The 16,843-nt window shown below is 48.8% G+C and overlaps 1 protein-coding gene across 1 annotated transcript in view; it reads right to left on the bottom strand.

The window, feature by feature from the left end:
• Positions 1–16,823, bottom strand: part of TENT4A (terminal nucleotidyltransferase 4A) — a gene marked incomplete at its 5' end in the record, with an annotated part of 42,774 nt that extends 25,951 nt beyond the window's left edge. The window contains one exon of the mRNA XM_025389384.1: positions 16,291–16,823. Within this exon, the coding sequence (XP_025245169.1) occupies positions 16,291–16,823 (533 nt within the window). The remainder of the gene's footprint in view (positions 1–16,290) is intronic.
• Positions 16,824–16,843: the final 20 nt, after the last annotated feature.

Here is a 16,843-nt window from a genome sequence, read left to right as displayed (position 1 = left end):
AGCATCCATTTACTGATACAGTTAATGAGCTAATTATAAATCATTTTTATTTATTTTTAATTACATTACAAGGCAACTAATACCTGCACAAATTAGAAAATCCAGAAGCAGGACTTCAAGGCTTTTTTTTTTTTTTCTTTTTTAAATCAAGGCTCGAAAGAAGGAAAAGGACTGAAACTATAAATGAAACCCTTCGTGTTTCTAGGGCTGCCAGTCAGCTGCTTTTAGTGTCTGCCTCAGTTCCACCCACTCTGGGCAGGGAGGGACCTATCGATGTGCCTGTCTTTCTACACAGCGGCTGTGAATGAAGCTGCAGGCTCACGTGTAAGGAGAAGGCCAGGCAAGGACCCAGGAGAATCTGCTGCAGAGGGAAGGGGCGCCTGACAGCTACCGACAGAGGAGGAGGGCGCACTCCCCTGGAGGAGGAGCAGGAGCTGTGAGCCTCCTGAGACAGCCAATGTTAACTTGGTTAAAAAGGTTAAGACTGACTACCATTCACAAAACAGCCAGGGCAGAAGGGTTCTGCAGCTTAGGCATCAATGTGGAACTCAGATCTACAGGAATTCCACTCGACAAGTGTAAGCCTTTTTTCCCCTTCCTTCTCCCACATCTCTCCTGGGATGAGCCACAGAGGATCCTGGAGCAGGTGATGTCCCAGGGCCAGTCAGAACCTCACCGGAGGGTGAGCAGAGGTGCCTTTGTGAGTGCTGGGGGGCATGATACTCTTTCACCCCAGTAGAGCAAACCCAAGCACACGGCAAATGCCATGCAAAGGTCCTGGGGCCACTCGGAGCAGGGAGAAACACCATAATCTCCTCTTCCCCTCAGAACAGAAAGTAAGAAAGGGCTTAGGTACCAGAAACTTGTAATAATTAAGCCACAGGAAAAATACTTAACTTGGGAATCTGCATTGGTTCTAAGCCCACTGCTAAAGAAGAAAATGAGGCACCAGACCAGGATGAAGCTCCACATCTCACAAACTGAGTCGGCAGATACCCCAGCAGTGGGGCCAGAACTACTCAGAACCACCCCACACCACAGGAATCACCAGGAGCAAACCCAGGGGAGGCACCCCACCTGCTTAACATGTCCTCAACCCAGCTCAGCACACAAAAAACAAAAAAAAACAAAAAAAACAAAACAAAAAAACCAAGGGGTTCAGTCTCCCGATACTGGAGTCTGAAGCAACCCACAGCGCAATCAAGAACCCAGACTCTGAAAGAGATTAAGGAGAGGCCAAGAAGACGGCACTTCCTGAGCCACATCTGCTCCGGTCCACCTGCCACCCCGTCTGGCAGTGCAGCCACAGCATCACTGCTGACGACCACAGAGCACCTCTGGGTGCTCCGAGGGAACCGCGCCTGCTGTGAAACTGCATAACTGCGCCTGGAAGCTAGCTTGCTTGCTAGCTCAAGCAGCTGATCACTTTTGAAATGAAAGCAGCTATACTTTGTCTTTCCAGATATCCTTACACTGGATGAAAGATAAGAAGCGAACATCATCTTTTGAGGTAACAATACAGAATAAGAGCCAAGAGGCTAAAAACATTAATATTCCGGGACACTACACAACATCCGCATTACCAACATTCACACTAGATCCTCCCAAATAGTCTTTGAGGCAAGTACTACTATTTTCATGTTACAGATGACAAAACTAAGTATTCATCAGACATATGGTAACTGGCCCAAGACTATACACAACCAGGACTCAAGTCTCCATCTTGAAGTCCGAGCCACTGAGCTGGAAAGCACACTCAGGAAGGAACCCAACACAGAAGTAGGCCAGTCCTTTCCTAAAGAGTGACAAGATGTAAATATAACTCCAATTATTCAGAAAATTGTGTACATCTATCTATACAATATTTTAAAGTTGTTTAAAAGAGCTTTTTAAAGACAGGAGGAAATGCTAGCAGCATTTTTTTTTAAAATGCAAAATGATACATTTGCTACATATTTAAAGCAGCATTAAAAGTGACAAGAAATATGCTCAAATGTTAACAATAGAAAAATTATTGGTAGTTTCTGTATTTTCCACATTTTCTTCAATGTGGACATTATTGTTTTCATAATCCTAATAAAGGAAGCGTAATCATTTCAGTTTTACTAATTCATACTGCAAAGGTCAAAGAGCAGACATCACTGTGCCCATCTTAAGTCTTCTGTAAGAATTTGGGATCCCGCAGCCTTTACACTAAAGTCACACCAGCAGGGGCTCCCGCTGGCCTCTGCCACCCAGCACCACAGGACCTCATGCTGCTGACCCTGTGTCAGCTCCTAGCCCCGCATGGCTAAAAGGCCCCTTCGGCCGTCAAGTTCTGGGTCTGGTTTAGAAAGTTATCCCATACCCCAGACTGCAGCAGTACACGTCCCTGCCCTGCCAAAGGCAAGGCCCCTGAAAAAGCTATCCCACAATCGCGAAAAACCTCCAGATGCAAAGACTAAACACCGGAAGAGCTATGTGAGGAAGGAGTTCTCTCAAGTACACCAACCACACTAGAAAGGCCAACCAGGGTCTCTCGACCATGCCAGCTCTCAAAGGCACTGCTGCCAGGGGGCTGTGCTGAGTGGGATTCCGAGGCTACATTACATAGCCTTAGTAGAAAAAATTGTTACTATTCATTGGTGATGAATACTCATTAGCTGACATTCATCATCTGCCTGCTGTGACCAGGCACTCACTGTATGACACGCTTCACTAAGTCTGATGAAACCACCGTCACCCCATTCTACAGATGGCTCAGAGGCAAAGCACCTGCCTATACTTCGCAGGTGCCATGAGAGCCCAGGCAGCAGCTGCAGCTCTGCAGCCCCTGCCCTCCACACAGTCAACCCCCTGAGGCCCCGCCAAGATGACAGAAAACAACTATTCAAGAAAGGACTATACAAAAGGCTGGAAATCACCAATTACACAAAGTAAGTATGACTGAGTGAGAGAGAGGGAGAGAGAAAAGAACTCACTGGATCCAAAAATGTAAGCCAATATTAAAGCACAGCAAGTAGATGGGATTCGTGGTCTGCAGTTATTTACCATGAGCCTCTGCATAGCGCACCCGGTTGATACAGACAGTAGAGCTGTGGGCAGGATGATGATGCGGTCCCTACTCTCACTGAGTTTATATGGGAGGGACAGGGGGCATTATGGGGGAGATAAGTAGCCAAAATAAACCAAAAAGTTGCTAGGCAGAAATTTAAACTGGTAACCACAGCTGTGAACTTTAGGTTGGGTGGTCAAGGAGAGCCTCCCTGATACCAAGGGGCTGGAACTGAGGCTGAGACGGGAAAGGCAATGAGCAGCCAGTTGTGGAAAGACAAGAGGACAGCACTCTGGCACAAGGGACAGCAGGATGGGGCCCCCAGGTGGGACGGACTAAGAGGACACCAAGGGCACCGGCACAGCCCAAGTAGTGGAGTCTAAGACCAGGCCTGAGTGTACCTGTTCCCATGGGCCAGCTACAGAGCAGAGAGTCCGAAGCCTGGAGGAGATTCAAGATGGACCAAAAGGACTAAGCCCTCAGAAAGTCAGGATGTAGAGCCCAGCTGCCAGCAAAGGCCCCACTGCCTCCCGCTGAGCCTCGGCACTCCTGAGATGCCAGGCCCTCAGCCTGCCTGCAGCCTGGAAGGGGAGAAGGTCCCGGGGGGAAGGTGGGAGGTGTTTGGTGAGCAACACTAGGAAGGGCTTGAATGAGCGACATCCGTGGTATGCCAGCTGTGTGAGGGCAACACAGCAGAAAACGGAAAGGAAGAGGGAGCCCAGCACAGAAGAGCACAGGAGCCAGGGATCAGAGAGGAAGCCCAGGATGCCCTGCTCCACAGAAAACACAGAGTAAGGACACATCAATAAAGCACAGGGTGGACAGAGACAAGGAGTGGAACAAGAGCGAAGCAGCAACTGCACTAGGGTGGCAAGCTGGGGACCAAGGCAGGCAGAGCCCATATACTAAGAGAGCTAAGGTCACCCCTGGGAGGCTGGGCCAGGCGGGACGCTCCCACTCACAGGAAGATGGGACCAGTAGTAAAGTACCCAAGGCTCAAGAGAAACCCCCTGCCACGTTAAGGCCAACCTCAGTCTACACCCGGATCCTCAAGCAAGCAACCGAGGCAGCAGCTGGGCGCGGAAGCGAGGGCGCTCAGGACAGCTGTGCAATCAAAGGCAACCGCCCATCCCTGGGGACTGGGTCTCACCTTTGATTCCACACAACCCTCCAAGCCAGAGAGGACAGGCAACATGCGTGAGTTCTGAAGCAGAGAGTGGCCCAGGCACATGGCAGATTCAAGGAGAATGACCCCAATCAGCTCTTATTTGGGACCCTGACCATTCAACACACATGACAAAAGGCACCAACAGTGGCTCCCACTGCAAACGCAGTGGAGGACAGTGGATGCCAGGTCAAGGTGGCGCGGCACGAGTCACAGCCAGAGGACACTGCAGGATGCCACGCGGGACCACAGGGCTGAGCTGACCAGAGGCAATGCTGGGTATGTCGCCTCAAAGAAACTCACCAGAAGCATGAACCACGTTAGGAACTTAGAAACCTCAGACAGTAGTCCCAGGAAGCCTCCTGGTCATGAGCATGAGGTCTGTGGAATATGCTGCAAATCGTGGTTTCCCAGGCAGAGGCGAGACTGCAGACCCTTCAGGAGCCTGAAGTGAGTGGGGTCAGATCGCATCCCAAGTACGACATAGGGAAGCAGCTGCCCCCACATGGTGCTGTTATGAGGACTTAATGAATCCACACTGGGAAGTGCTTAGCACAAGCCCTGGCCCTCAGTAAGGACTAGGTGCAGTAGTGGTCATAACTACAAACTACAGATGCTGAAAATTCATGGACACAGAAACACCACCACTGGGCACCACAGGAGGGAGAAACAAAGGCTGAGCCTCCAACCTACACAGCCCAAGCAAACCAAGACTTCATCAAAGATTTTACTCTGATGTTTCTGCACTTAGCCACTTACGGTTTTCATGTTTTATGTTCTTAGCCTCAGCACTATCTCTTAGAAACCAGTATTTCCAACTGAAGTTAGACATCTTTCCCTTTCAAGCAAAATTAATAATTTGGCAAATTTATGTAAAGATAAGACTTTTAATGTAAGTATTTCTACTGACCAATCCATGTGTCCATCTACACGAGCCTAGAGAGGTCCTATAGTGACAGTCACCTAATTGTCCTTCTGGGTGGTGGGACTGAGTGACTTCAGAGCTTTCTGCTTCAAAAAACAAACCATGAATCAGTTTTATAAAAACAACATCGTCATTTTTTAGTTAGCACGAAGTATTCTTAGAAACAACCTCTAGCTCTAAAGCGATCAGCAAATGGCAGTGTAAGACGGCACACACAGCAGGTGGTCCCCAGCCTCACAAAACAGCCTCTCTCCAACTGGTGATGACAGCACCAGGTCCTCCTGTTGGGTTGAGAGAAGTCACCCTCAGAATCCTCTTGGGAAAATTAGGGCACTAACTGTCCATCCCTGGAGTGTCTGAATCATTAGGAGACTGGGCAGGCCCTCAGACAGCATCAGCATCTCTCCTGAGAAGCCAGATATCTCTTCTCTGGACCCAGAGACTACTGGAACTCAGCATAATTGTTTTCCTTTTTTTTTTTTTTTTTTTTTTTTTTTAGACGGAGTCTCACTCTGTCACCCAGGCTGGAGTGCAGTTGCGTGATCCCGGCTCACTGCAACCTCCGCCTCCTGAGTTCAAGGGATTCTCCTGCCTCAGCCTCCCAAGTAACTGGGACTACAAGTGCGTGCCATCACGCCCAGAGAATTGGCCAGAATGGTCTCGATCTCCTGAACTCGTGATCCACCCCTCTCGGCGTCCCAAAGTGCTGGGATTACAGGCATGAGCCACTGCACCCAGCCTGTTTTCCTCTTTATTAGCTTACCTCTTTGGACAATTCTTGCTTTGCTCTACATCTGCGGTGGCTAAAGAGGCAGGCTATGGAGTGAGACTACCTGGACTCCGACGCCAGCTTTACACCTACCAGCTGTGTGACCCCAGGCCAGCTATGCTGAGAACAGCCTCTCCCAGGAGGGTGGCAGGAGACACTGCATAAAGGGTGAGGGCTCAGTCAGGCCAGTAGAGATTACTACTGTGGCTAGGACTGTACACCACTCACTTGATGGCAGCAAAGGAAAAGCTGAGGTCCCCACCTGTTAAGGGAGGCTCTGTGAACAGCAAGTCATCTTCCCCAACCACAAGCCTTATTATTTTATTCTAAAACCAATCCTAAAAGGCTCTTTCTACTCAACAAGTCCGCAAGCTTCAGTTCATTCCATGCTTTCATCTCCCTGGACAGTTCCCATAGGTTCCCATCTTTAGAGCGTGGTCTTGGCGCTCTATCCTTCCACCCATCACACTTGTCCTTCAGCATGAACATCAGTCTCTTGTGAGTCAGAACCACAAACTCTAGATAGATTCACCTTTTGCTTTCTTCCATGAGGTAACTCGTAATGACACTTTAGAATTTCTTTGCATTTCACAGGACATGCAAGGTATCCTTTTCTATGTTTTTGGCCATCATTTCATCGTTGTCCTTCCATTTTTTATAATGTTTTACATAAGTTTAGAGACATTGCCCATAACCAAAATACATTTTACTGTGTTGCGCCACGGGCCCATCTCTGCCCATTCAGAGATCTTGCGTGGCTCTTCACTCCAACATACCAGTGCCCTCTCTGAGGGGGTGTGGGAAGGAGCCCAGGTTTGCACACCATGCAGACCTGCATCTGGGCACCAGCGCCTTTATTTTCTAGTAGCGGCTTGGGCAAGACGCTTCAACCACTTAATGCTTAATTTTTCTTTCTTGAAAATGAGTTATTGCCCAGGATTGCGAGACTGCAGGGCAAGCCCCCAACGCAGCAGTGCTGACTGAGGCGGCTGCGCTGCCAGTCCTGCTTTGTCTTTCAACTGCCGTCAGATAAAACAGCGAGTAAACAGCTCATCAGATGCTCCACTTTTCATAGAATGCAACTTCTAAGAATACTCCAGGTGACAGAAATCCCGCTGCCGCACTGCAGCCTCCCTCCAGGCCAGTTCTGGAACACCTCGAGAAAGCACGAACCCAGAGCGTACTACTGCACAGGACTGGCTTCCCTCCGAAATCCTCAACACTCCCCAACCCCAGAGCTGTCAACTTTGTCCTGCGGTGGCTGTCAAAGCACTCCGCCACATCTGAATCTAATCTCTTTAGGAAAACAAAGCAAAAGGCCCTGTACCAACATATTTGAACCATACTTGTAGAATGAGTTGCTAGGTTCCATCCCCCGCATGTTAGCGACGTCTTGTTCACTGAACAGTTAGGAGTAAAGTGTCCAGATGTCAGCCGTGAATTGACACTTCCAAGTGCAGTACCTTTTGCCAGGTCATGTCAGCCTGTCAAGGCTTCAGTTTTCTATCTACAAAACAGGAGTAATATCACTCATTTCATGGGTCAGCTCTGGGAACTCAAGGAGCAAACTCACGTAGAGAGCTAAGCCAAAAGAGCCCCACACACATGAGCCACAGTGGTGCTGGTGACCAGGAAGGCTGTTCAGAGAAGGAAGTGACCGTCTGCACCATCATTAACCTGCGTGCAAAAACGCTGAGAGACCTATCACCTGCATGCTGGACTGGAGACACTCCAGGTCACAATAGTTTCTCCGTGTTGCTCTGTGTTGCGCTGCTATGCACCTATTTTATGCTTCATGTGCTATTAAAACAGCGGCTGTTTGAAAAGGATTTGCATTGGAAACTCAAACAATTTCTAGAGCTTTCACAGTGGTAACTTGCTGAGTAACACAGTTTTTACTGTTGTATGAGTTTCAATTTATTTCAGCAACAGTTACTGAATCAAACACTGTTTCAAATAGAGTCTAAAGTTACTGCAGTTCAGAGCTGTCTAAATACATGGCCATTTAAATTTTAATTAAAAGTAAATAAAATTAAAATTCAGCTCCTCAGTTGCATTTGTCACATTTCAAGTGCTCAAAAGTCACATATGGCCAGTGGCTACTGTATTAGTGCAAAACTAGAATTATTCCATCTCCACAGGAAGCTCTACTGGACAGTGCTGTTCTAGTTGCCTTCTTAATGTTCCCTGGCCCTTAATTTTGTTTTCCTTCGCTATACACAGAATACTATGTTAAAAGCTAGAAGAGTTCAGAAAACACTTCATTCACTCCTCCTACTATGTGCACAAAATAAAAAAAAACCTTAACCAACTTTAAACGAGTTACACAGAGCAGCACATTCACCCCTGACCAAATACATCGACAGTACCCTTGCCTCTAGGGAGATGAGATTCTTATTTAAAGCTGTAGAACAGTGCTGATGTACCTTCAGAACAGTTAAAAAACAAACAAACAAAAAAAACAAAAACTAAAACACAAAACTAGAACAGACATTATTAAGGCATTGTTAAAATGTTTTAAAAATAGAAAGGTATCTTTCAATTCATAACACCCCTCCAGCCCCCCACTCCCACAACTCAGAACATTCAGTCTTTAGCAGTTTTCACTTTGATCTGAAAGTGAAAGCTGTATTTTCAAAAAACCAAGAAAAAGGCTTTTCCTGTCCAGCTGGCAAGAAGAAGGACTTAATTTTTGGTTTCAATTTCCTTAAAGAGAGGAGAAAAGGGCAGCGGTGGCCTTTTTAATCTCTTGCATGACAACTCACAGAGTGCTTCCAAGTCTTTTTTTTTTTTTTTTTGAGACGGAGTCTCGCTCTGTCACCCAGGCTGGAGTGCAGTGGCGCGATCTCCACTCACTGCAAGCTCCGCCTCCCAGGTTCAAGCCATTCTCCTGCCTCAGCCTCCTGTGTAGCTGGGACTACTGGCACCCGCCACTGTGCCCGGCTAATTTTTGTATTTTTTTAGTAGAGACGGGGTTTCACCGTGTTAGCCAGGATGGTCTCAATCTCCTGACCTCCAAATGCTGGGATTACAGGCGTAAGCTACTGCGCCCGGCCTCTTCCAAGTCTTTCATGTGCTCTAAGGTGGGTGCCACAGGCTCCGCTTCACAGGTGGGGAAACTGAGGCTCAAGTTAGAAACCGTGGCGAAACCAGGCAAAGCCAGACCTGTGAGTGTGTGACATGGGCTGATCGAGCTAGGCTCTCAAGAGCCAAGCACGTGGCTCCCAGTGCTCAGAAATGGATTCCACCCAGGAAGTTTAAAGCAGAAACATCAAAATAATTCAACTTTTCATTTCCCTTAAACTACTACATTCTACCATTCCTTCAGATCAACAGGATTCTAGAAATGTTACACTGATCTGAAATCTCTTTCAAACGGAAAGATAGAAACCACCTAACACCCACATCCTAGCATTGGGAAACCAATTCCAATCTTAAGCCACAGGAGAGCCTAACTGGTTATGCACAGCAGCTGATTTAGGAAAGAAAAAGATCACAAGCCCACAACAAAAAGGCATGTCGTTGATAATCAAAGACATTCTCTGCCAACAGGGACTGTCAGAGCTGCTCCTATCTAGCCCACCCTGTCAGCTGAGAGATGGATAAACTTCTGCAGAGATCCACCCGGCCCAGGCCCGGATGTGGTCCACTCCCTGGCTCACTGCCAGCAAATGCAGTGCACATCACCAGAGTACAGGACACCAGGGACAGGCTCACAGTGCACTCTCTAGGTGGCCCAATGGTGGACAACTCATCTCTATACTTCTCCAGGCTTTCTAACTTTTCATAGTTAGGTATTAATTTTTATAATACGAGCGAGCAGTTAAAACTAAATGGTGATGTTTTTCAAATACAGTATAGAATTTTCCTGAATGTTTTCTGCTCTTGCATTCTATATTGTAAAAGAGAACATCAGTTTAGCCACTCTCCAGGAAGGAAAGCAGATAAACTGCAATAGACTTTATTTTTTAAAATTCTAAGACAAACAACAAAAGTTTCCCTTAGCATTTGGTTTATGAATACTCCGCAGACTTGCCATCCCCCACCTGCCCTCCTGAGTTGGCAGATCCTCTTTCTGCTCTTCTTTCTTGGGAGATACATACTTAGTGGCTACCGTGTGCTTGGCACTAAGAATGCAGGCTACAATACAGCTCCTTCTTCCCTGAGGAGACTCAGGAGGGCAGTGAGGTCAGCTTTGTTATAGCAGCAGTAACTCCACAAGAGCCAAACACTCAGAGGGGCTCAGGAAGGGACAGAGGGAAGAACCATATGGGAGTTTTCTTGTCCCTCCTAAAGGAGGCATGGTGCTCTGCAGCCAAGGGTCTGGGGAAGCCAACATTCCTACGAACCTGGGCTTGCAGGACAAGTGTCCCCCACACCTTCTGCAAAGATGGACTGCTATGAATGTAAGAGAATGTTCCAGAGGTGACTCTTGGGTAAGTCATCGACCCCCACCTGCATAGGAATGACCCCTTTCCTAATCTAGCCAATGCAGGACACCTCACAAACAGGACTTTTCAATCACCGTAGTTTCATATATTCACACGGCTTTCCTGCAAACTTTTCTTAAACGACATATTTTAAAGAATGTCCATCTGAGTGCAGCACAGAGAGGTTCTCCTGGTTATGGTGGCTGCCTGAGTTCAGCAGTAACCACCAAGCCAGAGGACGGAACCGGCAATCTGCAAGAGTCATTGCGATGGGCTGGAGTCCAGTCAGGGGAAAAGTGTTGGACAAGAAGAACCACAACCTCCTCATCAACCGATTCCATGCCAGGGGAAGTCTACCCACAGAAGAACCTCCTCCCCTCAAGGTCCTACACCCTACTCCTTGGAACCTGTGGCTCCGATGAGGTTATCACACCATGATCATGTCGTATTACTACATGACCTTCAGGTAGGGAGGTTATTTGCAGGAGCCTGACTCAATCACACAAGCCCATAGAAGCAGGGGGCTTCTATGGGCTTCTAAGCAGCTGGCGGGAAACGTCAGAGAAATTCAAAGTACCTTGCTTTGCAGATGGAATGCAGGTAGCCTTAAGAAGCTGAGAGAGCCCTACCCAATTCCCCTGCTGGCAGCTAGCAAGCAATCAAGGACTTCGATCCTGCAAGGAGCTGAATTCTAACAATAAGAGGAATGCGCTGGTAAGGACCCTGAGTGCCAGCTGAGAACACAGCTGGCCAACACCCTTCAGCCTTGCAAAAGCCTGAGCAGAGAACCCAGCCCAGCCATCCCTGATTTGACACACAAAATCCACAAGACCATAAATGAATGTTCTTCTACGCCTCTGAGTTTATGCTAATTTGCTACACAGCAACAGAGAACTACCACAACATAGAAATCTCAAAAATAGGATGTTGCATGAGTGTACATCCCCAGTGTTGGGAGAAAAGGCATCCTGGCCACCTCACTCAGGCACATGTTCACAACAGGTCAGGTAATTTGGGCACCTGTCAGCGCTGACCGAGGCCACCTCTCTGCCCTCCCTGAGATGCCTCTCAAGGCAGGCTCAGAATGGCAGCTTTCAAAGAGGGCGAGGCTTGCCATCCAATTCACTGCAGAGAAGAGAAAGCACTGACAAGCCAGCCACACCTCCTAGAAAGGGCCTCTCCACAGTAGCACTGCAGCTTCTTCAATCTTCTGCGAGTCTGGGTGGTCTGACTCTGCCAGCCCTCTCCACCGTTAGTCCAAATTCTGGTTGCATCCTCAAAAATCAAGTTTCTGAATTTGAATATCAAGGTGTTTTTTTTTTTTCTTAAACAACCTTTTTTACTCCACAACTACAAAATCAGATCCTAAACCATATGACCTAACTGAGGCATAAAAAGTTCTTATTTTCCAAGGATAACCATTAACTCTTCTCCCACAGGACACTTACATGAATCCATTTAAAATGAAGACAAAATCTCATATTAAATAGTGACCAAAGACAGTTTGAGACTTTACCTGGAGACACAAAAATCTTAGAACTTTTTACTTTAAAATATTTACTTGAAATTACTTAAAAAAATTATGTCACAAACATGCATTAAATATTTCTGAGAAAAAGCAAATGACACTGTTGTTCCATCACACGCTCATAGCAGCAAGACAGACAGAACCCACTTTGCTTCACTCTGACTTCCACCGCATGAGCATTAAGCCTTTTTTTTTTTTTTTTTTTTTCTTTTTGGAGAAAAGATTAGAGGCCTCTCATTCCCAGCCAGTTTAATACTCCAACCCTCCTTTTCCAGAGTCTGTCATGCCCCCCCGGGCAGCCCCTTCTCCAAGTGTCAGCTGTCCTGACCTGGCCAGTCCTCATCTATCAGTGACCAGACATGTGGTGCAAGCAGTTCTCCAGCAAAACTTTCCTCAACTCCAGCACAGCCTGTGTCTTGCACTCGATTTTCAATTTCACCTTGTGGAGCTTGGCAATGGAACAAAAGACAGGAACAAGTGATGCTATTACTAAATGGGAGGAGTGTTGGAAGAGTTAATTGATGGAATTATGAAATTAATCCCTCCTCCTCCTCCAACAGTGCAGAAGCAAGTATCTGCTTAGTGTGATCATGTACACTTCTCTCCACAAGCTTGTACCTCTGGGACTCAGACAGTGAAACTCAGAAAGCAAGGTCCACACGTGCCACCGCCATCCTTTACGGCAGGTCTCACGACAACCTTTCTCATGTATCCTGGACACTCACAGGAAGGTATGGGAGGGAAAAGCCCCTAGAGTGATGCCTCCCGTGCTCTGCAGCAGGCCCTGCTGAGCATCACAAGGATGTTCCAGACAGGTCACACCTGCTCTACTTTATGTCAGCGAGGTCAGGCTAGAGGGAGAGGAGGGGATCCTGGTTGCGCCTCCAAGCTCTGACTCCTTTGCAAGAAAGAATCGAAAAAAAACATGCACCAAGTTGGAAACGACTCTCACCAGGGGCCTTGTGGGATACGGCTGACCATGTCCTATGCTGACAGTGGTCAGTCTCTCTCATACGTCAAACGAAGAATTTCCTTTGAGTTAACAGAAGATATTAAAAGATGAAATTAAATATCAAGAAACCTGCAGAGAGGAAGCTGCAAACACCTGCTGCACACTGCAGGCACACCTGAGATGGCACAGCCTTCGAAAGGCCAAACTCTGAATAGAAGCTGTTCAAGGCCCGGGACACCTGCACATGTCTTCGTTCAACTACACTCTTCCTGGGCCTCTGTAACACACCAGGAAGGATGTGGTCAAATAGCTGAAGGCCATGCTCCCACTCTCACTTATGCAAGACTTTTAACCTGAAGAGGTTTCCAAAGCTGCTAGAATGACCATGGCAAAGTAACAACAGCCCAAAGCCCTGCTGGGTCAGGGCATGAGAGCACGTGCAAGTAACAGCAGCCAGAGCCTGGGATGCAACGGGCCCAGGGCCTGTCCACACACCTGCCCAACATCTCAAGGTCAGAAGCCCAGGTCAACAGCAGAGCTCAGGCTAAGCACACCATTACCAAAACAAAGGCTTGGGATTTCAATCAAACAATGGAATAAGAACCAGAGCCAAAAGGAGCATTTCACCTCCTCTCCTCTGAAGGTTCTTGCACCAATCCCTGTACTCTTTCACCTGCTTTTTCTTCATCCTACTTGAGCAGAAGGCAGACTGGCAGTCTCACAAGGCCAAGCCACCAGGCAAAGTGTCCAAGGACAGAAAACTCCTCCCCAGAAAAGGACAAATAGTGCGGGTTGCCACACGGCTACCAGGCAAAGACCCAACTGGGTTCAGCCAGTGCTCCGCAGCAGGCTCATCCTCCCATGAGGAACGCACACTGCATTTTCAGAAGTGCACGTCCTGGGACTATATCACAACCCCAAGCAGCTTCCCAGCAACAAGATCCTTTACTATTGGTCAGCTCAGGTGTGCCTTTAAAACTCAGTTATTTCCTTCTCTAAGCCACAACTGAAAGACTTTTTGGTGGCCTTTCTCAACACTCTGGGTAAGCTGATGGCCAGAAGAAAGTTCTAGACAGAACTATTTCTTGACACGAAAAGGTTAGTTCATGTAGGACCAACGGGCCATGTGGAAATGATCACTGGGGGGACCTTACCTCCTCTAGTCATAGGCCCAACTCTACCACTGCTTAGGTTTACTTCTGATAGAGCAGCTTGAGGAGCAGCCCAAGCAGAGGTCACCATGCCCTTCTAGGCCCATAGCAGGTAGTCCTCACAGGCCCCTTTGGGCAGAGACGGCAGGAAGTGGATGCACCCAGGGCCATACTGGAGGCATGGTACACACCACCCGGAGACAGGCAAGGAGAGGTCTCCAGCAAAGGTGAAAAGGAAGGTTCCAAGAGCATGACTGCAGCATCAAACCAGACCTCCTGACGGGCTTCAGAGCCCTCTCTTATGCCCTACACCATACTGCCTTACAGCTGGGTTCTAACAGGTTGGCAAGGGGTGGCGTGTGGGGCCAGGGGTCAGGACCCAGGGCCATCTGAGTAGCAGAACCCTGCAGGTGTTGCTGAGTTTTAGGCTTTAGACTTTAATGTGGGGGATTGGAGATGGAGGAGGTGACATCAGAGGGTGAAGAGGAACCTGACCAGACCTGCCGGCGGAGAAGATCACCCCATTAGCAGTGGTGGGAAACGACTCAAGCAGGACGAGAGTGCATCGAAGGCACCTCCGGCTGCTTGAGCAATCTCCACAGAGGCAACAAGAGCCTGCCTGAGGATGAGGTGTGGAGAGATTAAAAGGGCCAAATGAACACAATCTGATGATTGACTGGGCGTGGGTGACGAAGAGCATGAGAGGGGACCTGCACAACTGAGCAGGGTACTCTTGTGCTCTAGGAAGGGGGCACTTGTAGGCAGGTTTCAGGGTGGGTCAAGATCATGAGATTGTCTCCATATCGTCCCTGCACCAGATCCCCAGATCCTAACACAGCACCTGACCCTAGTGGGCTCATTCATTAACAAAAGCAACACGACCTACCAGGAGGAAACAGCTTAGGGAGTCCAAGCGAGATGCGTGGGGCCTGATGTGCTACCGCTAAGAGCAGAGGTACAACCCAAGACTTGCAGAGACGACATGTCTGTGTTTTCTAGTGCTAAGAGACACGGAGCCCATTCCAGTTCCATAACAGGCTGGAAACCTAAAGGTCCTCCCAAGCGAGCCCTGAAGTATACATTACTATACATCAAGAAGAAACCGCTTCCAACCACCTGCTCTCAGAAAGTTCTACAGGTAAGAACTGGAAGGAGAAGAGTCTGCCCTCCCGCCAGTGTCTGCAATGCATGTTTACACTTCAGGGAATTTAGAAGGCATCACTTGTAGCCCAAGCCAGGTGAAAAAAGTGACAGAACATGCGGCTATTACAGTGTATCACACGCTTTAAAGAAATATCAACTCTGTTTCCCAACATACTTCACATGAGAAACAGAGTTACAAGAAAAAGTGTACTGTAACAACTCCCAACACCTAGCAGTTGTGGTTATTCCAAGGACTCTACTGCATGTAACAACCCTCATACCCCGGCAAATCCTTCTTTTTTAAACTGGGGGAAAAAATCGTGCAAGGAAAATTTATCCTTTAAGTCTTAAAATACTGACACACAACCCACACATAAATTATTTCCAGACGCTCAGAAAAGCCCAAAATGGCCAAAGGGCTGCGTCAACAGCATCACACCTGAACAGCCTCACCTGGGGCAATTCCAACCCCACACACACACCACCTTTGCTTTCATTCCTCGCCGTCTGTAGGTGTACTAAATATAAGTAAAGCCTCTAATTCCCTCCAGGCGGATGTGGAAGTATTTAAAATAATAATGGCATCTTCCAAAGAATAGATATATATGACATATCTGTTTTTTTCTTTGAATTAAGCCAATATGTATATACTACGCTTATGTTCACTGCAGCACGAAATTAAAGCACACCCCCCCCATGAATCACCTATAAATTGACAGTTAAATTGTTTTAAATGAAATAAAAAACGTTAATATTTACCTTCGACGTGATCTGAGTTCCTAGTAATGCTAAATTATTCTGCAACTTAACTTAATGAAACTCCACACTTACCTACGCCCCACTTTAACAAGGGGTTCCTCACTTGCCCGGAGGCGGGGTGCAGGGGGAGAGTCGATTTCCCTTTCCAGTCTCAAGAGTAAAAAAGACAAATACCTACAGGTCCTATTCAGCAGCCCCTTTCTTGCATTGTTACTTGCAGGATCTGGGCAAGTCACTCCATTATAAAAGAGTTTCATATTAGCAAGAAAAACAAAAAACAAACAAAAAAAAACTTTCAGAGCAGAGTCGGGCCTTGGCCTTCAACATGCATCCTCCAAAAGAAGCCCGGGCGCCGTTAACCCGTGTCTGCACCGCGGGCGCCGGCCAGGACCATGGTCCCCGCCCCCGCCCCCGCGGCCGCCCGGTGCACTCACCCCTGGATGCCCGGGCTGTACGCGCGGCTCTTCCACGGGGTGCCGGGCCGCGGCGCCTGGGCCCCGGGGCCGCCCTCTCCGCTGAGAGCAGCCGCGCGGCTGCCGGACAGCAGGTAGTTGAGGCCGTAGGTGCTGGCCTTGTTCTCGCGTTTCCGGCGACCGGGGTGGAACTGGTGCTGCGACGGGGAGCCAGCGGGCGCGGGGCCGCGCGGCCCGGGGTGCCCGTTGGCTGTGCCGGGGGCGCTGGGCGCGCCGTCGGCGAAGTTGAAGAAGGAACCGCCGCGGCCGCCGCCCGGCCGGCCCAGCGAGGCGCTGCTGGAGGACGACGACGAGCAGCCGGGGCTCTCGGTGCCCGACTCCGCGTTGGACGAGGACGACGACGAGGACGACAGCGACGGAGACTTGTGCAGGCGCCGCGCGCCCTCGGCCGCGGGCCCCAGCGCCGTCAGCAACGCGGGGGGCAGCGCCGCGGGGGCGGCGGGGCCGGGAGGCGGGGGCGACGCGGCGGGCAGCGCGGGGCCCAGGCCGCCCGGAGCCGGGCGCCGAGAGCCCC

The sequence above is a fragment of the Theropithecus gelada genome, chromosome 6 (assembly GCF_003255815.1).
Source record: "Theropithecus gelada isolate Dixy chromosome 6, Tgel_1.0, whole genome shotgun sequence".
Classification (NCBI taxonomy): Eukaryota; Metazoa; Chordata; class Mammalia; order Primates; family Cercopithecidae; genus Theropithecus; species Theropithecus gelada.
Note: the sequence above shows the minus strand (reverse complement) of the source record. Positions and strands in the feature narration are given on the sequence as shown.